This window comes from Lutjanus erythropterus, chromosome 21, assembly GCF_056507025.1.
Source record: "Lutjanus erythropterus isolate fLutEry1 chromosome 21, fLutEry1.hap2, whole genome shotgun sequence".
Lineage (NCBI taxonomy): Eukaryota > Metazoa > Chordata > Actinopteri > Lutjaniformes > Lutjanidae > Lutjanus > Lutjanus erythropterus.
This window is the reverse complement of record NC_139337.1, coordinates 12989443-13014651: the sequence shown is the minus strand read 5'-3', so window position 1 is coordinate 13014651 and position 25209 is coordinate 12989443. Positions and strand designations below refer to the sequence as shown.

General features: G+C 36.7%; 1 protein-coding gene across 2 annotated transcripts in view; it reads left to right on the top strand.

Moving 5' to 3' along the window:
* The first annotated feature begins 12668 nt into the window (after positions 1-12668).
* The window catches only part of ofcc1 (orofacial cleft 1 candidate 1), a 110103-nt gene continuing 97562 nt past the window's right edge, over positions 12669-25209 (top strand). Inside the window, exons 1-5 of one of the 2 annotated variants that reach the window (XM_084747274.1) lie at positions 12669-12701; positions 18414-18480; positions 18840-19019; positions 22454-22558; positions 23204-23287. In XM_084747274.1, the coding sequence (XP_084603400.1) occupies positions 12684-12701; positions 18414-18480; positions 18840-19019; positions 22454-22558; positions 23204-23287 (454 nt within the window). In that variant the 5' untranslated portion in view covers positions 12669-12683. The remainder of the gene's footprint in view (positions 12702-18413; positions 18481-18839; positions 19020-22453; positions 22559-23203; positions 23288-25209) is intronic. The other variant, XM_084747273.1, reaches the window with a different exon arrangement.

Here is a 25209-nt window from a genome sequence, read left to right as displayed (position 1 = left end):
GGTTGGTCTCATTTGAGGCAATCAGCTGCTGTTACAGCAGCACTCCGACCTGGACAATCTATTTCCTGGTCTGTTACTTAAAGCGAACTTACATGATCCTTGTCGGTCATCAGTAAATGAGCATTTTTGAGCTGCTGCCGCTGAACAAGCTTATAAAGCGTCTCTATAGTGGCTCCTGGTTTAGTGATTAGTTTTAAAAATTTTAAAAGCAGGAACAGCATGAGCCTCTCGGTAGAATATACAGTAGTTATTACTGTTCACACTGATGTGACACTACTGCTGTAATGAATAAAAGTTTTACCAAAAAGTGAAGGAAAAACATCTTGTCCTGTGTAGCTGCTTCTCAGTAAATTACATAAATAAATGTAAAGGCATATTTTTGTCTTTGGCAGTCTTAAATGTTTTAGAGTCAGAGTGACTGAGAGTGGAGAGTGACAGGAAACGGAAGGGCGAGATGTACTGACAAAAGCTAAATTTTAACACGAGCAACTTGGTTGACAGACAGTAAAACAAAAATCAACAAGTAGGCCTGCATCACAAATATCTAGTTAGTCAATAAAAATCTGTCTATATATAAATCTAAGATGAGAACTAAAAGGTCCTGTGTAGAAGATTTACAGGTTTTTATTGGCAAAATAAGACAAAAATGGAATATAATATTCATAAGTATGTTTTCATCAGTGTATAATCACCTGAAAATAAGAACTGTATTTTTGTAGAATCTGCAGAGAGTGAGGATCTTCTTCCATGTTAGTCACCCTGTTGCACCGCCATGTTTCTACAGTAGCACAGAATGGTAAAAACCAGATGCCAGCTCTAATTATGGCCCTTCATGTTTTTTGCAAGTTTTGCAGCCACTGTAGTTTCTCATGTGCTTAGAAGGGGAGGGTGGGGCAACATGTCTGCAACTGTTAGATGCCATTAAAGCCTACACAGTGGTCCTTTAAAAGCAACTCCAAAGGGGCATTTTGACACATCCAATCACAAATCTTAAAATTCTGTCTGAATTTAAAGATTATACTGTTGATGAAATTCATAGCCTAAAACAATCTGAAGATTAAATTCAGTTAAATTCTGGGCCAATTTTGGTTGATTTTAGGAACTATGGCACCATTCATTTCATTCCCAAGTGCAATAATGAATATGTTGAATTCTAATAAAACCTGTTTTTTTCAGAAACAAATTTAAAATCAGTAAATGTGGTGGCCATAATATTAACCTGTTAGAACGTTGCATTACCTGCAAGACCATGTTTCTTTGTCAAATTAACATTACATTTTTATTGAGGATACAATTAAAAGAAAAACACTGACGCCACAGAATGGCAAAGTTTACTTGGCAGATCAAGTTGTTGACCATCCATCATCAAGTTCATCTGGTCACTGGAAACAAAAGAGACTGAATTTACAGTCCTGCAAGAACGACCACGCTTGTCCAAAGACTTTCACGTTTCAGAAAGTGCTCCTGCCACGATTACAGAAACAAGCTTACAGTGTCATTACACCACCTCTAGGGAATTCAAACTGTTAAGTAGTTAGGGGCGCCTATAATCACCCTGCTTTCAGCAAATGACAGGCATGAAACATAGGGTTCATTGTCAAGTCAATGAAGATGAACAGAGCTGCAAACTAATTCAATTCATTAAAAATAGCAGATGAAAATCTCAATGAACATAAAGCCTTAATCTTAATTTAAGAAAATGTAAAAGACTTCCTTTCTTCATATGTAAATCCAAGCTGGAAAAATCTCTCACAGCCTGGAGAAAATGTTTTGCTTTACTTTTGTCATTTTTTAGCATCCAAGTAAGATAATAAATATTTATGACTATAAGACAAAAGAATTACCAGAATAAAAATCAATTTATGAGATCAGCAAAGCATCAGTATCCTTATCAGCATCTCCTGTGTTTTCTTTCATGTATCGTGTGAGTCATCAAAATGTGGTCTCTGCAATAGATAGACTCAAACTCATCTCTCTGCTCGTGCAGCTTGATGTTTCAGACTGTATTTCATAGCATATCCTATACATACCGACCCTTGGCGCCACTGACACAGCACCGCCTGTGGCCTCTTGATCTTTAAAAGAGATCACAAGACCTTCACTGTGTAATGACATCACTGCATCTCTGAGTGAATGACAAAGAAAGAAAGAAAATGTATTTATAGCACAAAGTTTCATTCCGACAATTGTCTAATTTCCTCCAGCGTTTTATGCGTGAACTCGCAGTCAGCGTGCTCATCAAAGGGCAGTTTCAGTGCCTGTCACAAGGCACATAATAAATCCTTGTCATAGAGGAGTGGGTTGCATGCGAGATGCCCCTTGTTGGTCAGCAAGATGTTTCTCAAACACTCCCCCCTTGCTCTCAATTTCTCTGAGATCATGCCCTAATGATGACCCTAGGCCCACTTTTAATCACTATTTGCATTGCCCTTTTAACAATTATTCCACTCCTCTGCACAATTTTAACTGTAGAAGCATGAGATGGATTCCTGTGATTGTTAACTGCCTTATAGACACAATCTTTTGGGGCCACGTCAGTTTTTTCCTCACAAGATATGATGCATTCAAAAGAAATAATGGAAAATTTGACTTCTCCTCTATGTATTACTTATGCTGTATCATGCAAGGCAAGCTTACTTCCACAGCAATTGCTCCCAAGTTTGACTGAAGCAAAGTTGAGACTTCACATACAAGACTTTTTTTTTTTTTTTTTTTTTTCAAAAATGTCACTCACTCCCACTCTTCCGAGGCTGCATGAACTCTGTGGTCAAAGCGAAAGCAAAGATGGAAATAACTTTAGAAATTGAGAACCAAAAAGTCTAACTAAATGACACAGAATCCAGAAACAACAGTAGTTTTCAGACAAAGCTTTACTAACGTCTCAGAAGTATACTAATTTCAGTCTGTTGCTTGTGTAAACAGAGGCAGTACATTTGATCCCACCCAGCAAAATTTAATTGAAAGGACATTGCCAGTCATCTGGTTTTGGTTGAAAATGAAAGGTGAAAAGACGTCTTTTTCATGTCGTGAAAAAGATGTCAGTCTATGCCCAGTTTTACTTGAAAATTTAAGGTGAAAAGATCATCAAAGATCATCATCAAGATCTATCATTTCATTGAAAATACCTCTTCATAAGAATGTTCATCTACATCTGATTTTAGTTGAAATATAATGTGAAAAGATGTATTCTTCACATCGTTGAGCGGACAACTAAAAATTTCCATCTACGCCAGATTTTACTTAAAATTGAGAAGTGCAAAGACATTTTTTTCATGCCATTAAGAAAACTACAACTACTTAAGGATGTCCATCTATGTGTAGTTTTAGCTGGAGATGAAAGTTAAAAAGATGTCCATTGTTTCAGTGTTTTGAAGGCTAGCTCATTTCACCACTAAATTTAAAAAAAAAAACTTTAAAAAACATACATTTTACAAAGCAGCGACCATAAAATAAATATTTTTAAAATATTCAATACAAGTATAATTTCAGTGTTTTTGTTATGAATGACTACAATCACAAATTGTGTATTAACCATTCTTTTTTTCCGCTCTAGGCTTACACCAGAGCTTATGTTGTTATCAGCAGTAGTTTAAATGTAAATAGCAAAACATAGTATATAATCTTGAAAACTATGACAGATTTTGTTATGCATGTGTGTGTTGACAAAGGGAATATCCAAAAATAGATGGCTTGTGACTGTAAGAACTATTTGACCGTTGCCCTTTTGAAATTGAATTTTAAAATTCAACATATAGCTACAGTGTAAACTCTGAGATGTCTACGCTCAGGTCCAAGAAATAGGTTTCTAGTGCTGCAGCGCCACATTCCTGTTTGAGTAATCTACATGTGAATAATAAAGTAGCCTTCAAGGTTTATGTATTTTCCCCTTCACGGGCAGTGTTATTAATAGCCTCATCTTTCTTACAGCCTTAAATACAGGATGAAATATTTTGACATGTTCATAGCAGAGAGAGGGAGGTCCAGGCCAAATAAACATTTGTTTTAATTAATCATTTGATTGTGAATTAAAGGCTTTACAGCCCAGTGGCCTCTCTCTGTATGGCTCTGACATCACCTTGAGTCAAAAAGTCTGCTGTTGCCCCTGTAAGTCACATGTGTGTCTATTTAGGGAAAATCTTTACAGAGATAAATTATTTTTGAGCAATGAAGGATGAATCTCCTGTGTTTTCTTTGACCTTGTGAGCAAACTACAAAAAGTGGAGCAATCGATTGCTACCCTCTGAAGATACTGCAATATTGTATTTTGGAATGAACAGTGAGGAAAAAAAAAATAGAAGTCAAGCCAGATGAACAGCTGTATTGAGATAAACCGTCACCCCATATGCTGAGGGAAAACAATCTCTGCACATTATGGAGAGTGAAGATGAAAAAAATACACTTAATCAACTAACATTGATATTACTTCTGGCAATTAGGAGCATGCTGGTAATGATATGAGTTTTCAGCTGTAAATAATTATGCTGCCTGCGGGCCATACTTTAATTCTCGGCTGTATCTATAAACAATAATCAAACCAACAGCAGCAGGCTAAAAGTTGGAGATTTGTGGTTTGCAGAGCAGCGGTTGAGGAGCAGCTTATTGGAGCCCTGTGGTGATGCCAGTAGTCAGGGTCACCTTCAGGTGCTCTCTCATCTGTACTCCAGTGTGCTAATGCGCAGCGCTATTGATCAGCCTGTATGCGTCATCACACACACAAACACACACACGCAGGTGCACACAAAGCACATAGATATTAGGTCACATTTAACAGCATACACTCAGACACAAGGTTACATTCATGCATGCTTCATAAACACTTACACATACACACTTTGCACCTTAAGAGACCAGTGTGTAAGATTTACTGTGCTTTATTGGAAGAATATGGACGAAATTAATATTAATTTATTTATTCATTTAATATTCAATTTCAGTGTATGATAACCTGAAAATAAGAGTCGTGTTTTTGCTACTTTAGAATCAGCTGTTCATATTCAGAGAGGGCCAATGTGGATTTTTTTTCAGCTCATACCAATAACTGATAATTACCTGCTTCACATGCCCAGTACCGGTAAGATAATCCACAATTTCACATTACTGTATTTTTAAAAGAAATTTAAAAAATCTGTAGTTTCTGCACAACTGAATATAACAAAGGCTCAAATGCAGTGAGCGGAGATCGATGATTTAATATTCTATAGCTCTAACCAAACTGAATCTAATTAACATTAATATTAAAATAAAAATAGCTCTAACTCTTCAAATGTTCATTTATTTTTTCCAGTAAAAACAGCTTCAGAACTTTACTAATATGCTTTAGTGTTTAAAGAGCATTCTGCCTAAGAATTCAAATTAAATGCTCTGACATAATTTTCCAAATCAGATATGAGCATAGGCGATATTTGCCAGCTAATATTGCCTAATATCAATAGACCAATATAATTATTATAGGAAATATTGGACTGATTTACTGTGTTAGCGAACTAATTTATTGTCCTTGATATTTATTGTGCAGCCCCAGCCAATATCAGGCTAATAATATCCATCGGCTGATACACTGGTCGAGCTCTAAATTACACGATGTGCATCTGTTGGTTTGCATAATTGCATTTTGTCATATACCAAACTAACACTACTACGAGTTAAATGAAAATATTGAAGATGTTTTTTCACACTGCGGCTGCAGTATGTAACAGTTTCAAAAGAAAGAAAGAAAAAAATTAAAACACAAGAGTGAAACTTGACAGCTAACTTTTACTCACTGTCAAACAAGAAGCGGCAGCCTGCTGATTGTATAAGGACTAAGATGAAGTGCATAATTAAGGAAACATATGAAAGCCGGCACTGGGCCTGAGATTAATTAGCTGCGTGTCAATATCCTCATCAATATCCGATTAACTAATGACACATGGCCCAATGAGGGCTATTGATCTGCTCCAAGTCTGCTGTGTTAATAGGTTGAAGCCGACATTCAATGGGAAAGCTGACAGAAAAGTGTGAGGAGAGTTTCACAGGCAGCGTGCAGGTCGCAGGGCCCTAAACACAGCAAAACAAGAATCGTCCCCTCAGTCATAAGTAGTCAGATCACACTCCTGTAGCGTGGTCTCATGGGATTCCAGTGATTACTGTGACCACAACTGAACTTATTCGGCTTCGCCAGAATTCCCATCCTTTTAGTGATAATTAAAAATGACCCCAAAGGATCCCCCTCCCCAAAAAGAAAAAAAGGACTCAATCTAGATTAATGCTGATGGAATGGCCAACATCATAAGTTAGCCCCTTTATGATAATGATTGTAATGATAATAATGAACACTTGGATGAAGGATGAACAATCCCCTGTCCTGGAGTTGAATCCCTATACAGGTTAATTAGGAAAGATAACATCATTAGACACTCTCATGCCTGCACAGAGAATTAATTGGATAAGATGAAGATTTAGGTCTATACTTAATCGCATAAACGATCAACGACAGCTTAGCCAGGTAATGGGAGGTCCAAATCGGTGGGCATCTTATTTAGATCACATTTAACCAGCTTAATGAGCAAAAAAGATCCCACTGGGTTGTAATATAGGTGCTGTGAAGATCCCTTTCGCATGCATTGTATTGTTCAAAATGTGCATTAATGATGTGTTATTGTGCCTTATTTACCTCTGATTGTTGTCAGAACTGTGGGATAATCAGGGAGAGGTTGTAATATGGGTCACTTGAACAAGTCGGTACACAACAGTATATATCAAATATTGTGATAAAAATGTTTTAATATCATACCAGACTTTTGACTGCTGTATTGTTTTTGTTTTTCATAATCCTAACAATTCATGACAATTTAGCAGCCATGACTACTTTTTATTTTATTTTACAAAGTAAGGAAAGCATTTTTTTCAAGTTGTTATTTTTAGTAGGCAGATGCTATTTGTAGGCAGGTTGGAATAGCCAACTCTGTAAAAAGGAACAAGTTGAGAAAACGTAGCCAACCGAACTGAACTGAAACTCTTAAGTTTTGAAAGAAAATTTACCAGCTACCAGTCTTTAGTTGATTTAATTTACTTTTCTTCTGTAGATAAACTGAAATCTTGAACTAAAGACTTTTTTTTCACTTAACCAAGTAGTTTTGTTGCCTAAACCCAACCAAACTACAACTAAAACCTGATAGCTCGCACTTAATCCATTCACTCACCACAGTTTCTTATCAACAGTGAACAGTGCCTATTTGTACCAGGGTACAAATCAACACTGTGTTTTTAATATCATTGTATATACACACACATATATATATGTGTGTGTATATAATATATAATATATAATATATATATATATATATATATATATATATATATATATATATATATATATATATATATACATATTGTGGTATCATTGTTTTTTTGGTATGGTCACGTCCCTAGAGTTCACAGGACCAATCATAAACTTTATATAAAACATTGACTCCATATTTACTAAACAAAAGAGAACTATTCATTGTTCTTACATATGAGCAATCTCTCTTCCTCAGTTGAAAAGGCCACCAATGGCCTGATGGCTTTGCAGTCATAAATAAAGCACAGTCTGACTGTTTATTCTAAGGAAAGCATTAGCACGAGTTCATGATCTGTACTAAGGGGGACATTAGTGTTAATATGCCTTATACCAAATGTGAGCAGGTTAATCCGCCAGGCGTTTTCTACCTATTCTTCACAGCAGCTGTAAAGCTTGCTGGTTTGTCTTTGGCTGAGAAATACGTTTGTCTGCAGCTCCCACTAAATAATGCACGGGGGGAACTTTTGTGTGAATTGTCATATACATAATGGATGTTTACAAAGCAGTGTGAGTACTTTACCTTCAGTTTGGGGGAGTTCATTGTAATTGGCATGGAAAGGTGATAAATCAGCCTGTGATATCTCTGGCTCCAGTGAAACAAAAAGTGAGCTTCTCTTTGAGGGAGTGCCGCCATGCCACACTCCCCATCAATAATGAAACATCATTTAAAACACAAACAGCGATGCCATCTGGTACATGAGACTCACAGATCTAACTTTGTCTTGGCACAATGCAACGGTTACAGTTTTGGTAATAGCATGCATTTAACTGTGTCAGATATCTCTCTTTCCCTGAATTTAAATGGTTTTAGTTTTATCATTTCAGTATGATTTTTCCTATTACTTAACTTGCTTCACATTAAAATAAAATATTTGCTTTAACTTAAAAAAGTTAGTGTCCAGGCTGCCTTAAAAGTTTAAGGTGACTGAATTTGAAAAGACAAGTTGAGGGGATTTTGTAATGATTCAAAACAAACTTTTCTAGTCAAATAAACTTTATATTAATTCAGTTAAGTAGATTAATTAAATTGGTTTTCTCAGGTATAACTGGAATCATGTACATATCTTGTGTAATTTCATAGATAATGTGCATGTAATGTGATTATGTATGTAATTATTTTAAAAATAATTAAAACTATTTGCTTAGAACTATTTTATATAACTTATACTGATCAGGTTAAAAGGTTAAGTAAAAATTATGAAGTGCTTGTATGTATTTTCTAAAGTCTTGATAAACACCACTTAAAAAAAAAAACAATTTAGTGTAACTTTAAAAAGTCAGTGTTTGGGAGGCCTTAAGACATTAATTTGACTGAATTTGAAAAGACAACTTAAGTAGGTCAAGTAATTCTGTAATGATTCTTAAACAGATAAACTTTTATTGCCAAATAAACTTGATATTACTTCAGTCATTCTTGAGAAAACATGTTCAAAACCATTCTCTTAAGTCATGCTGGCAAACATTTTAACATTTAGGAGTAGTGTAAGGAGGTAGGGACTGAATTCAATACTATACTTCTTCATGGTTCACAATTCATGCTGGAAACTCTGCTAATATAATTATCATGTTTCTTTAGGAATTTAATGTAATGAGTTCATTGAACTCTGCAGAACATTCATTCAACTCATTTCAAATCAAAAGACTTCAAGTCAGAAGAACTCATATTTATGAGTCCTGGAGTCCTCTAAAAATAAGTAATAGAAATTTTGATTTTTAATTAGCTGAATAAATAAAACTTGTATATTTAGGATAAGTTAATTAGAAAAAGAGTAGTTGATTCCATTAAATTCCAGTATGATTTTATCCAGTGTTTATAACATACGGTTTAAGTAACAGACAGGCAGAAACCTGAGAGCTCATGTATTTTATGCATTTGAGAGGTGTATAATTTAATTCAGACTTGCTCTCGTACTTTCTGTTTCAGGCAGTGAAAGTTAACATGAGGAGGTTACCTGAGACTATGTCTACATCTGTGTGTGTTGTTGGGAACCGCGTCATCATCGCCTTGACGACTGAGGTGCAGCTGACCATGAAGAGGAAGAATTCGGGCTTTGCAAGGTAACATACCTCTTAATTCTTAGCAAAATACAATGTGCATGTATACAGTTACTAATATAATGTGCTCATTATTTGCAGTAGATTTGGTTTATAATCCAGCAAGATCAAATGACATACTTTAGTGAGAAAGTACACTTAGAAAGGCATTACCTGCTGGAAATTTACCTGAAGAGGAGCACTTGGACAAAACTCATGTACTCATACTGTAATTCCCACAAGTAAAATGCAACAGATGTACATGTATTCACTCAGATATAGTTAAGTTCAGAGGGCACTGCTTATATATGCCCCTGTAAGTGCACTTTAAAGTGCAAAGAGTACATTTAGAGTAAATATGCATGCAAAATGTTTCCATAGCCGAGCGAAGAAGAACTAGTCTGCCCTTCCTCTACCCTTATTGTCAGCTGTGTCAACTCCATGTCTTGAGGGAGACTGTGCTGTTGTCAGACACTAAGAAAAGGCTTCTGTCCACAAGCAAATAAAATATTCTTTGGTGCACGGTGCCCTGTCCCTCAGTGACTATTGAATTACATCCTTTATCCATGTTCACGGAAAGGAAAAAGAATGTCAAGCGAAGATTTCAGGTCTCACTATGCCATAGAAAAGGGGAAGTGGCTTGTCTAGTGCAACACAGACCCCACTGTCATTCTGGATTAAGGGTTGATTGAGCTTAGCTGACTAGATGACAGAGGAGATGGTCATTCTCAGGGCAGGAGAGGAACACAGAAAAAAGGGTCAAATATCACATGGTGTCATTTTAGGGGAAGAATATACACACTTGCTTTGTATATAACTATTCTCTGACATTACAGCAGGTCAGTGTGCTGGTTGATACTGCGTATCTACACTATTTGCAGACTTCTAAATGACAACTTCATCACTCATCATAGTCATTGTTTCAAGTTATGCTAACTGTCACACTTTATTGGACAGTACACTACTAAGACTTAACTAGCTATACTTTGTATTGAATAACACGAAAACTAGAAATAGAATATTCTTTTTTTAGACAGTGAAAAAACATAGCTATACCCTAATTAGACACCATACATATAATGGCACACTAATAAGATGTAACAAGCCATATTTTGTATTAAATTAGACAAAAACAAGAACTATGTCTTCATTAGACAGTATTACACCCTTTATTAGACCATTATTAGACCCTTATAGGACCTTCTTATAAGATAATTGGGAGCACAAATCACAAATCACATTATATTATCTGCCTACATTATTACAATAAGAATGTGCGGTCACCCAAACAAAATATCCCTCTGCCACTATAATTTTGGCCTTTACTCTGGTTGACATATTATTTAGTAGTATTTCACTTGAGTTTACAGTACAGTTCTGTTGCTTGGTCCCAAATGACCCTCTAATAATCTTCTAGTTTTTGTCTAACATACAATACAAAGCAGGGTTTTTATGTAATTATTGAATAGTTGTGTTTGTTTACTGTCTAATAAAGAACACATTTCCTGTTTTTTGCCTAAACTGATACAAAGTACAGCTTCTCACATCTTTCTGTAAAATAAAGTGTGACCAGTTAAACCAAAAAGGTCAGAGGTTTGACAGAAGGCCAGGAGGCAGTTTATTAGATGAGGTACTAGACAAAATTTTACACAGTGTTGAAAACCTCAGAACACTGGTTCGTGGAGAAGAAGGTCTAGAAAAAGCCATAGAGAGGCATCTTTAAAGTTGTGATATTTGCGCTCCAAAATTCAAAACAGCAATCAATTGACAACAGTTTTGTCTTTGTGTGGTTAAACTCTGACCAGAGCTGCTTATTCCTGGCATGTTGCTGTGATTAAACCAGGAAACCAGTGCTGTGGTGTGCAGGTCAAAAACAAATATATTTATATTAATAAATTAAGCTGCATGCTGACTGGTGTTGGAAGTGTGCGTGCTTTCATGGGTGTAGTGTTCAGTAAGCACATGAGATAATTTAACACAGCAGTGAACTTGTACAGGGCTATCTCTGATACTAGCTCAAGTCCAGCAAGTACATTAAACTCTGCAGGATTTTAGGGCTTTGTTGCACGTACTGACTGTAATATATTCGCGTACGACTTTTGACAGAACGCCTGAACCTGAAGCAGAAAAGTGAGTCAGTCATTTATGTGGTTAACAGTAGTGTTGGCAATCTCATTGGTTAGGGAGCCAGTATTTGGCAGGAGGCGTGCAGTTTTTACAACTAATGTACTTATTTTTCTCACAGGTCACAATTTTACGGCCTGCATAAAACATTCACTCACACACACATGCACACACAGCTCTATTAGTAACCCAGAAAAACACTTCAGCAAATTAAAAACAGGAATGTCTTTAATTCAATAAAATACACATGTAAAGGAAATGCTGCAAAGTACCTCTTTATCTAAAAGTATTATCCTTCTTTTGTGTAGCTGGTGATAAGCGCCACTCGACACAAATAGACACAGCTGGAAACATAGCTAAAGAGTTTTAGTCTCCACAGTTGTTTACACAATCAAGTTTTTTTTGTGGGCCGTGATAAGGTGCATGGATATCCTGTGGTCTTTGCCTAGTTAATGTGTATGGACCGCACACTGGCTCTGCTTTCACTGAGTTATTACGCAGGGTGTAATTTGAAACAATTACAAAAACACTGGCCCACTTGTTACAACACTCATTTTCCCTCACATATACAAACCACAGATTCAATAGCTTTACATGTTTTTCAATCACACCCAGTGGAGCAGTGTTCAGTGTGAAAAAGTATAGCATTTCATCCTAGCTCGCATGGTATGGGATAATCTTTCACATTTTGCCTGGGGTTTGTTTTGCTATTTCAGCAGAAACTTGTGCAAGCCATGTGAATTACCATAGGAAAAGACGATAAAAATACCAAATGATATTGTATCAGATGTAAATGAATAAACTATTTGAATAATCAGGGCAAATAATTTGTTATCTGTGATAATAAATGGTGTTTATTGTCCTTTTATACTCCGAGATGCATTGCAGAGATAACAGTTTTAAACACACAAGCAGGAGGGGGATAGGGTAACGCCGCATGGAATGAAGGATTTTGTGCTGCACAGTAAGCTATTAAAAGAGCTCTAATAACATCAACAAACTTTGAATTATAAGGCAAATTTAAAGTTTTAGTTTTGAGTCAATAACGGATTCTCCTCACGTGCGGTCCAGATTCCTGCAAGCAGATTTATCTTGTTTGTTTTGACACACTTCTCGCCGTATTTTCGCACATTTCTGTTTTGCAGGCCCCGCCATTGTGCAGAGATCAGGGTCAGCCAGTGATGATCTTTTGCAGTCTGTGGAGATGGACACCTTTAACAGCGTGAGTACAGCTTCACTTCTGGCCCCTTGTAGCAGCGTTTTAGCTGAACACAACAAGGAGGTCAGGCCTTGTACCTCCATCTCTCCCTCTCTGTGAAGGTGCTGGAGCAGTCTGACCATTGACATTTAGCATTCCTCCGTGCTGCCTCTGGGTTCTCAATGGGGGATTGAGGGGTGCAGAGGCCAGTGCCTGGTTCTCAAGGGTAAAAACAAAAAGGCTCTTGAAAATCCCAAGGAGTTCCCATGATCCTAGGAAAGACCTTGATCCGACCTGTGTTAGATTTCCATTCCACGGATTAGGGCGCACAAAAAGTACATATTTGGCTGATTTATTTTCTCTTTTGCTCTGGATTTCGGACAATGAATTGCAATGTTTCCTTGACTGGCACTGAAATATCTGGCACAGTGATTTGGCAATAATGAGAATTTGTAGAAGTTTGGCTGTTTAGTCTAGGAAGATTTATTTATTTTTTCTTGTAATCATTTACTATTCATGGTCTTCACTGACATTTCTCAGTTAGTGCAGAAGCTTGTAGTGACATTTTATGGTGGAAAGTTTTCAAAGTCATTTTTCAAGGTTTTTTTCCAGTTACATACATAATCTGTTAGCATCAAAGGAGCACACATGCATAAATAATTGACTAATTCACTTAAAGGGGGCCAGCGTAGATTAATTAAGCTTGAATACTAATTATGTTTTCTGTCTACACCAACTGACGCGGTTGTTGTTTAATAAGAAACTGTTTGGTGGGTCACAATTACCGTGCACATATAAGGCTGCTCTATAAATTAAAGACGGTTTCACATTTTAAGGGTAGAATTGACTTTGAAACGAACGCTAACGTTATCTTTCTTGATTTAAATCAAGATGCTTTGTAGATGATTTCATTAATCTTATGACATTTCATTAATATGGGCATTTTTATTTTGCTGATAGATAAAAAGACTTTATAAATGAATACAAAATTCAGTTCAGTGATCTTTATTATACCTTTTTATCATTTTATTTGTTACAACTCATTATGATATATAGTCACACATATATATGTTACTGTACTTTCACATTCATTTATGTTCACATTCTGATCAATGCTACTGGCAGGAGCCCACTGGCAGAACAGCCTGAAAACAAACCTTATCTTGTGGATTTCTGAGCAGAAATCATAACTCAAAGAAGAGACAAAACATGTGCAGGGTTTTCTAAATAAAGCTCTTAAAACTCTTGTCATTTCCAGAAACACTCTCGTCCTTGACTTCTGTGCCTCATGCACAGGGTGCTTGTCTGGAAATGGTAGCTTTAAGTAGCTCTGTGAAGCCGAGGTTCTGCTGTCTATGCTCCCCTGGCAAAGCAGCTCGTGCGCAGGGACAGAGGAAGACAGCTCAAAGCTGGGGCCTTGTTTACAGCTGCGTGGGGAAGAAAACAGGCAGACGTAAATGAGGGTTGACGGTTTCATGAAGCACAATTGGTTGATGGCAGATTCAATGTGACTGGGCTGAACTGGGCGATGATCCGTACAGTATGCAAAATTCACTTTCTAGCTGGTCTGTGCCCACCAGCCCCTAGCAGCGAGCGGTCTTCCCCAAGCCCTTCTAGCTATGCCTTTGAATGCAACAAGAACTGAACAAGGCATTGTTGTGCTCAATTCCTTTTGACAACAATCACATTTAAAAAAAGAAAGGAAGAAAAAAAAAGTCATGGATGTTTTTTTGTCACCAGTTATAAATGGTTTTGTTCTGGTGTTGACTGCAAAGTAAGCATTTTCTGTGCTGCACAGTAAAATGAGGTGGCTTAAGGGGGTATGTATGGATGCCTTCAGATGACAAGAGAATGAACTCAGGGGCTATTGCTTTGTGCTACTGTATATGTATGTTGTAATATACCCATATTACCCAGCATGTGATATTGGTAGAGCACCATAAATTTGACATATTTCTTTATATGACAGGAAAATTATAAGAAATTTTAACCAGTACTGGAACAGATTACTAGAGAAAATGTTATTCAGAAAAGCACAAATGATGCAGGGGAAACAGATATTTCTTCTCTACCTAATGTTGCTTGTTATGGTTTGAGAAAAAAGTCTCCAAAATGTAATGCAGAAATGTTACGAGCACTACTTTTTACTTTTATCTAAGTAGACTTTTTTACACAAGTACTTAATTTTAATGTTATAATACATATTAATTATATGCCACTATTAAATCATTTTACAGATAATATACAGATAATTTTGTTGGTTGAAGACATACAGATACAGATAATTTCAGGTTTTTTTTGTTATTGAAGAGATACAAATACAGGTAATTTTGTTTTTTATTGTTGAAGAGATACAGATACAGGTAATTTTGTTTTATTATTGAAGAAATACAGGTAATCATACAGATAGAAATATAGATACAAAGAGTTTTCTTAGTTGAACAGACACAGATAATAATGTCTCTGTGCAGCTCTCCAGTTTAGCCTGCTGTTCTTACCGTTGTTATCAAAGTCCTATTGAACAAATATTCCTACCTCTAAAATTCATGAACCTCTATGATAGGTTTTTTTTCCCCACAAGATTGAATTGTTGTTTATTGTTTTAGAAATGCAACATCTGCATGTTCCATCCGGTTATGGCACATTAAACAACAGTCCTTGTATTACAAGGAGCATGCTGTCAATGTCAGTGGGGTCTAGGGAGCGAGATGAGAACCAGGCATTTTTCTTAGCTCTCTAGACAGAGAGGCTCACATGGCGCTGTTTGGATTAGATTTTTAGTGACAATGACCCAAAGCTTTAGGCCTGGGGTGTATGTACTGTACTCCTTCTGTGTACTTTCCCTTGTGTGTTTACTCTGTTTTTTTTCTGCTATAACAGAACTTAAGGCAAGAATACATTCATAGTAATCAGAGGACTTATTGACATTTGCAGGACATGGAGCTAATTTACTTTGCATAGACAGAAACTGTTAGAAATGCGACCAAAACAAAACGGTGCCCAGAGGAAAAACTAGTGTGAATGGATATGAAAATTACATAAGGAAAAGCACTATTAAAAAAAAAAACTTTAAAAAGAAAGAAAATCTCAAGTAATCTTAAAATTTTATGACTTGTTTCACATTCCAGCATTGATGATGATATTCTAGATTATTCTGTGCAGTAATTAGGGTGATAAACAAAGTGCATTTGTATAGCCTAAGATAAAACTTAATGTGATTTCTCCTTTGATTTTTTTTTGCTCATCTCTCCAAAGTGCCTTTAGCCCTGAGGGCAAAAACAATCATTTGCGAAATAAAGAGCTTTATCCTCCATCATTATTCTAATATGGTGATTAATTACTTTAGCAAGAAAATACATCAAGACCAACAATAACTTTCACAGTATGTGTTGTTAAATGGCTGAACAACAATCTGACAGTGTCAAGTAAAAGTAGAATTTACTGTAGAGGTAATATTGTTTTCAATTTATTCATTAAGGTCTTCAGAATTGGCTGTGACGTTCCAATAGCAATCAAAATTTTAATACCATATAATGAATGCAAATGCAATGTAGCTTATTTAAATGGCCGCTTTAGTTTACAACACAATATTGTTAAACTGGTAATACAAAGCAAATGGTGATTGTGTGCAATTTTTTTATTAGTAAAATTAACTGATTAATTTTCCCATAATTGTTTCAGGGAGTTTCTCAATTTGCATATGTGCCCAAACACTATTCATCTCTCAGAAAGGTAAATTGTAAAGAAAGTAAAAAACAGGGAATCTGCCGAATCTGCCAGTCTCATCCTCCACATTATGTGAAACTCAGAAAAACTGATTGGTACCCAGTCGAAAAGAAAATGGTTTTTAAATAAGTTACAATTAGATAAGCATTAATCTCAGTGGTATAAATGAATGTCTTGCTGTAGGGCTTGTTGAATGTAAAAACAGATTTACAAAAACTCCTCTTACCAGATTGGTCTGGAAGTAGTCCTTCTCTATTTTAATTGCTCTGTCATTTAGAGTTGAAATAAGCCCCCCACTCATTCTGCCCCCTTGATTTTGCCTTTGAAATTAAATATTGTATACAAATACATGCTGTTCATGGGCATGAGCACAGTTCATCATTGAAATCTGCATAAAATGATGCTTAAAAAGCTCCATACGCTTTGAGCAACAGAGCTCTTTTATATGGTGCATTCTTATGTAAACATATCCATAACGAAAACAACTACTTATGCCTTTTTACCTCAGCTTTCTTATTGTTCTGCTCGTCCGCAGAAATGAGAGAAATGTGGGACTGCAGAGTTTGTTCCATATACTTGATTTCAAAGGAACCCATGCTTGCTTTCATACATTCCTCCTTTTTCTTTCCATTCCATGCCATGCCAGTGTAGACCACCTACAACACTATAGTCAAAGTAGTGTTGACTTAGCATATGTATGTATACATGTATGCATGTGTAGATAGATAGATAGATAGATAGATAGATAGATAGATGGATAGATAGATAGATAGATAGATAGATTTCTTTGTTTTTAATGTTATAATATTTAGCAAGAAAATTCAATATTAATGTATAAAAGTGAACTGCAGTAAGATAGCACATCAAGAAGCCCAAACACAGAATCATTGCAATTTAATATTTTTCCTTACAACTGAAGGATATTTTTAAATCTTTAATGTAAAGACAATGCAAAACAGAATCTTTTCACTTATAAAAACATTTTTAGTTTCTTGTTGTTCAGTGTCCCCCAGTTAAAAGGGATGGAGGTGGTGGTGGTGGTGGTGGTGGTGGGGTTCACTTCAAAGAACTTAGTTCAGTTAAAAATTTAAATAAAACACAGTGATGGGTGAAAAGTACTGTATGAGGATGTGGAACGATATATACTTTGAAGGCACAACAACCGCATTGTCAGTTAAATGAGAAACATACAACATTTAACCTGTCCTCTGGTATAAACCATGTTCACTTCTGGTCTACTATCTGAATACAGGTACAGAGACAGATAATTTTGTTGATTGAACAGGTACACATACAAATAATGATGCTGATAGATAGATACATTTCTTGTCTGAAATGTTGTGTTGTCTTGTTATGTTTCAGGAAAAAAATAATTTCCATATAGTAATATTAAGAGGAATACTTTTTACTTTTACCCATTTCTCATCTTCTATCTGAATACAGATACAGAGACAGATAATTTTGTTGGCTGAACAGTTCACATTTCTATCACACTTGTATTTTTCATTGTTTAATGCATGAAAATTACTACAGTATATTGAAAATTCTCCAAGTCCTACAAAGTACAAGGGACCTGGCACGGTGTTATTTAAAGACTATTCTTGTCTCTCCTTTTGAGGCTTTTTAGGTTGAGTTCATGTGAATGGAAGTAATGAGAAGTGTGCCTGGATTTCCATACTCATTTGCACACCAAGTCTGTGTACTTCTCATGCAGCCTGTGTAAAGATGCATAATTTTCCAGGAGAGTGTTGTTGCCCATTCATTTTAGCAACAAGGAGGAAGTATTTTAATGTGACCTTCATTACACATTCATGTCAACTTTTCTTATCTATTTATGATTAAATTCTTTTCCACTCCTGTTGTTCAATTAGTGCTTGACCCCTTTAGCGGCGATGTAAATTAAATGACATTTTAGTGTCGTCCCATATTTAAAATACTGCGTTAGTTGCGGATCATAAATGATGATCTTCATTCTGCAGCTAATTTATTCATTTAACAATTTCCCTCCAGAAGTTACAGCAGAAGGCTCTGCAGCAACCTAAGCAGAAGAAATCCAAGTCGGCTGAATTTCTGATGGGTGAGTCCTGCTTGATGAGTTATTGCTCATAATTTGTGTAAGGATTAATTAACTAATTACAGACAAATGGCTTTGGGCTAAATTTTGCTCTTGCTTGTCAGGGCGCAATTTGTAATTATTTTAATCATTTCTTCTTCTCTTTTTTTTTCTCTTCCTTTGCAAGATTCTGATTTAATTTTAACCTAATTGTGTTTTAGTGTCATTCGAGGAGGATGCGCTTGAACATTTTGGGGCAGAGAAATCACCAATAGAAAAACAAATTGTTGTCATTAACCATGCTTTTTTTATGACTGAACTGTTGTATTGCCCCTTCATGTCAGCATTTGTATTTTTATTTATGTTTCTACTTATTCTGTCAGGGAGAGAGGAGAGAGCCGCTGTGGTAGGCATAGAAAACCCAGCCTTCGATGGAGGAGGAAGCACCGAGCTTTCCGTTCCTCCGGTTTGGCTGGGGAGAGAAATTCGAGGTGACAGGCCAGATAGCACCCTTGCAGCTCACCAAAAAAAAATGGAGCTGCAAGCCCCTGCCAAAGAAAGAGGTGAAGCTTCATTCTTCATTAGCCTCAAATTTGTTGACAGTAGATGTGTTCCTGATCTAACCTTTCTCTCACTCCCTCTTTCTTTCTCTCTCTACATTCGGGGGGCCCTTGGTCCCTGCATTCCAAAGCGAGCGTGTCCTAACAAGCAACCCTCGTATAACTTCTTCCTCCGCTGGAGAACGCTACAGTGGTGGGTGTTCTATCTCTATCTAGAAGTACCCTCGACACAATCAGCCTTGACTCCCACTCTCGGCTACATGCCTTGTGGTGGGCTGGAGTCATAGGAGAGTGCATTTACATACGCTACTACGCTACCAAGCCGATCCGCTGTCTGTGTGGTGTACTCACTACGCCCCCGAAACACGGCTTAAGGCCAATCAGGCATACGAATATGCCCCCTTATAATTCAGTATGTCAGGGAGAACTCTTGAGGAATGGGATGGTAAATTAGGATGCGTTCAAGGTTGCGAGCGTGCCAGTTTTCTCAGGGATGAGTCACATGTTAGATTCTTGATTTAATGTGGTTTATTTTGCTTTTGCTGTGTATGGCTAGTAATTATTATCAATTATTGTCATGCTTTATGCACAAGAGGTAGGATTAAACTTTACTGTTGCGTGTGGAAGTGGCCAGCATACAGACAAAAAATATTTCCTGACAGGTCAGGAAAGTCAGGCCATAAACATTTAGAATATAAGAGACCACTGCTAAATGAAAAGCAGCAGTTCATAAAATGTTTTTGTTGGCTTGAGATAATGGTCACTCTAAACTTGCTTTAGCGAATCAATCAACCAACCAATCAACCATCAAACCATCATCCTTGTTTCTGAATGAAAACATGGATGTTGTCTAATGTATACTATTCAAATCAAATCACTAATCAGATCAAATTGCAATTAGTGAAAGTCACTTGACCCTGATCATCTCTGAGATGTAAGACTGATAGCAACTTTCTATTGTACTGCAGATAAATCAGAGTAGTACTGGAACTGGACAATGACATCTTGCATTCACTCAACCATTTATTCTTAATTACTCTGGACTGTACACTCATGATTGATAAGTCATAAGAATCTATAAGAATTTTCTGATACAGTAGTTCAAAATTGATCTTTATTTCCATTTTTAGAAAAGTGAGAGTATTGTAGAGTGAATATATTATGCATTGTGAATTTCTGCATGAAAAAAAAAAACAACTAAAAATAGAAAAACAGAAAGAGAGTGAGTACATGGCCAAAAGGGTTTATGCTGGAAATGCAACATTGCAATGAATTGTTACCATCCACCATAACATGACTCAGATCAGAAAATAAAAGAACAAAATTAAACATGTTCATAAATGCATTTAAAACACAGATAGTTGAAAGTAGATGTTAAAAACTTACTTCACATTTGTGCAACATTGGGATGGAAACATAACCACTGTTTGCTGATCTTCACTATAATATTCTCATAAAAAAAAAGTAAACAAAACAACAAATAGAAGAAGACAATAACAATGTCCTGTTGGTCTACGCACTACAACGATCTCCTCAAACATTATGTTCCACCACAGAATCCAATTTAAAGAAGGAATATTGTTCATCAAATTAAGAAAACAACACTACCCCTAACAGTTGTTTTTGCACTATAGATGTTTTTTTGAATATAGATTGGCATGCTGATGATTAGAGATGAGTTAAGTTGCTGATTTTTCCTCTCTCCTTTTTGTTCTATTAATTGGAAATGCAAATTAGGCCACTTGCCATACCCTTAAAGCATACAAAATGAACTTAACCATATGGTAGTGTCTTGATATTAGAACTCAAGGAAATGTAAAATGTAAAATACGTTTCATATATACACAGTTACCATATGAAAAGGTCTTGCTATTAACAGGGCTGTGTCAAGTCCACTTCTTGTGACATGCAGGTCTCAAATGAAAAGCTGTGTTTTATGGGTTTATAGCTTCACTTCTTTGTGGTATTTGCACTGAATATCAGATTTACATAAACTGGAAAGCACTAGAACAAAATAAGCAACACTTTTTCATTAGGGAGTGTGAATATGCATAACAGAATATCACAAAGGCAGATTGTTCCATGTTTGTGACACTTGTGTTTGGCCTTTACCGAAATCTCTCATTATCTCTCCTTCTCTGTTAACATTAACTCTGCCTGGCAAGAAGTGCCAGTTATTGATATTGTGCGTGTAAGAACAGAGAATTGAAATTTTCATTAGAGAGATGAACTGGAGGACAGCCAGACTATTTAGGTAAATCACAGATATGATTCAAAAGGCGATCCACGAAGCTACCACCATTATGCAAATTTGTGTTTGAAAAAAGGGCTTCATAACCTCAGAGCTATTTGCAGAGAAATTGTTCAAACTCTCTGTTAACGATGCAGAGGGATTTAACATGTGAATTTCACAGTCAATTTATGGCACCGTTGAGGAGTCATACGGCTGCTCCTCGTTTAATTTCAGTTTGACTGTTTAACTTAGAGTAAGGACAGAGTGTGAAAACCTCGTGCAGATTTTTCACACAAGCACGGAAGAGTCCCAGTGAGCTTTTTTAGGTAGCGGCCTGGTGGGCCAGTGGTGCTCCTATGCAAACACACTTACTCACATTTTTATGCGTCCGAGCGCCGATACCCTCAGACGTCTATAAAGGCGATCCTTGTGTGGAATATATAACATAATTTAATGCACTGTGCATTTTTTCGCCCCACAACCTGAGAAATACAAGTAAAGCAATTTAGATTGCAGTGAAATATTCAAGGCCTGTAATGAGAATGATTTGGGGTTAAGAAAGCTGCTTGGTGGGGTGTACCCTTAATAGAAAGACCCCGGAGCCATTGGATTCCCATAAACTCTGTGGAGCAGACTTGATACCCATAGGTCAGTGATTGCTAATAAGAAGTCAATGAGACATGGGCTCGGGTTATTTTCCTTTGGATCTGGTCCTCCAAACTTGCCCGGTCCTCTAGGCCGCTGACCTCGGAGTATTTAGAAGGTATTGTCTTTGAAATTCCAGGTACTTTGGAGCTTGTAGACTTTCTCATTAGTTCCTTTTGAACACGGCAAACATATGGCAGTCGTATTTAAGAGATTGCCTGCCGTGACCTTTTGCGGCATGCTAATTAGGCCCCAGAGCACCGCAGGCCGTGGAGAGGTGCACTGAGAAACCCAGCAGTCTCTTTCCCCACTCCTCTCTTTCTGCCTCTGTACTCCCGTCTCATCTTGGCTCTGCCTTATCTGGTAGCAGCCGCTGCCCCTGCCCCTTCGACAGTGTGGGTTTCAAAATTAACATTTCGCTTCATGTGCTTCTAATAACCACTAACCTAAACCTTTACAACTCCCGTCTTCCCTTCCCGATCAAACCCCACCCCTGCATACTCCCAACTCCCAACCCCTCTTTTTTCTCTCATTCTCACACCTCTCGCACTTTCCACAGGAAATAAACGTACCCAAAATTACTTTGACCCATCGGCGGCGGAGCAGACAGACCCAAGGCAGCGCGGGATGGCTGGGGTCAGCACTGAAGATGAGCTGGAATTAAGTACGCCATTCTCCGTCATAATAGTTCTCCTCGGTTCATTAAAGTGAGGTGACAGAGATCACTGGTAGCAGGCCGCCATTTGCGATGGCAGTACGGTCTATGTAAATACACCAAATGATGGCATCGCTAGATTGGCTTCCCAACTCGCTGTCATTGACGAAGGTCATGTATCATTGGTCAGTTTTCATTTCACCGTGGTTCTTTTCTTCCCCCTGCCAAATGACACACGCAGAGCCATATCAATAGTTTGCAGCCCCCTCCTAAAGTAGGCCTATTAAAAGCGAGCTCTTGGGAGCCAAGTAATATGCATGTTATAATGAAACATGGCTATTAATGGAGAAGCCATTTCACCTGTATCTTTTGGATATCACTGCCGTGTAATATCAAAGGATTCGCCAAACCAAATCTCATCACATGATGACAGGCCGGCTAACAGGCATGTTAATACTCCTATTTCATTACCCCTCTGCATACACTTGATTTTCACCCCTCTCCAGCCACGACTAATATCTCTGGTTTGCATGTTAAGATGTGGTTTAGATTGACTCGTCTGATAAGTAGAAAGTAATTTTGAAGCACACAAATGCATGTAATTTTCCAGCACCTTTGAGGGTGTTCTCATTTTATAATTGTTTTGACTTGTAGCAATATTGGACGCTGATGAAAACAGGCTGTATCAGAGAATGGCTGCACTGCTGGATGAGGATGATACCTTCATAAATATACCTGGTATGTATCCCCAAATTACTGTACACCTTTATATTGGTCACAACTAGGGTTGAGTCAGATAACTTTGAAATGTGGACAGTTACTGAACACAAAATACATGTCAGTTTTTGTAATTTGTAATGTAATTCATTGGATTATAAAAAAAAATCTAATCTGGATTAACTGAAAACCAAACATCGAGATTAGTACGCCTTATATTAAAAACCTGGATGCAGCCACAAATGTATATTTTTTAGTTTTTAAACATCTCAAAACATTTTAAGAAACCCTTTTTAAGAGTTAATATATTGATCATGAAAAAGGTTTCAGAATATTAAAATAGCCAAATTTTGATGATGTTATCAAAATGAAGTAGCCCATTCCTACATCATTATTCCCAAACATTTGTCTTCAGTAATTAACACAATGCTGTATGTGCTGTTTGTGTACCACTGAGGCAGCCACGCTGTCCATGGGTCTGACGCGGAGCGGAGGTGATTGACAGACAGGCAGACAGAACATGTCACTTAGGCCTGCTTGCTTTTTGTGGTTGCAAATAGAACTTCCAGCCGTAATTTCATTTTTCTCTGATAATAACAATCCACACACAGAAGGGAAATGGCACTGAAGTGCAGGGACTCTCAACGAGAGTGTGTGTGGGAAAGAGAAATGTATGCCACAAAACAGCTGTTTCTACAAGCTATTATACTTTATGAAGTCCTCCCATGAAAAAAACAAATGTCTCTGTGAGTTAATTTTGATTCAAGAATTCTTCACATTAGATTTTGATCATGAAGCTTAGATGATGATGTAGGCTATAATTCATGAAGGAGTTTGTATGGGAAGCAGAAGAACATTGCCTGTGATTTTTCTTTCTGTTTTTTTGCTCTGATTAATAAATATTCTTTGGTTTTGAAACAGTAGCCTTATGTTCTTGTTATGTAGCCTCTATGAAATGTTACAACCAAAGCTGGCGGCTTGGCCCTAACCAAAATAATAAACTTACAACTTCAATTTTGAACAGTTACTTTACTTTTACATTAAATTATTTTAATTTAGAATGACTAAAACATACATTTTGGGACATATAATGTTTGTTTAATCCCTTGTGATCATTATGACTAGGCTTGCAACGATTAATAGATTAGTTGTCAACTACTAAAGTAATTATCAACTATTTTGATAATCAATTAATCATTTTGAGCCTATTTTTGATGAAAAAAATCCCAAATTCTCTGGTTTCATCTTCTTAAATGTGAATATTTTCTGGTTTCCTTCGTCCTCTGTGACAGTAAGCTGAATATCTTTGGGTTGTAGACAAAACAAGACATTTGAGGACATCACCTTAGCTTTGGGTGAAACTGATTTTCTGACATTTCATGGGCTACACAACTAATTGATTAATTGAGAAAATTACTAACAGATTAATAGATCATGAAAATAATCATTCTAATTTAAGTTTGACCAGATCTTTTTAAAACTTTTGTAACTGCTGGTTGATGTTGTTAAGATCTTAAGCTCTGTTTTCGCACTTTATATTTGCATGGCCATATATTGCTAAAAACTTGACAACATCATGAAACTAAGTTACCAAACTCACAATCTGAAACAATGTCCATAGTTTTGTAAATGATGCAACAGAGTACTACAGTCTTTAAGGTACAGTATTCCTACAGCAGTGGGAATAGCTCAATACAGTGCATTCATAAAGAACCCAAGCAAAAATAAGATGTTATATTTTCCACTATCACTGAAAGCAGCACTAACATAGAACAAAGAATAAGTCTAGAAACGGACTCTCACTAGTAGTCAGTGCTTTCCAAGCACAGCCATTGTCTTTCAGTAGGCGTGTCTTTTCTCATTAGCTCAGTTTCATTTAAATATGTAGCCAAGCAGGCAACATTGAGGTGGTTTAAGCTTAGCATTGTTCTGGGTGAAGACAG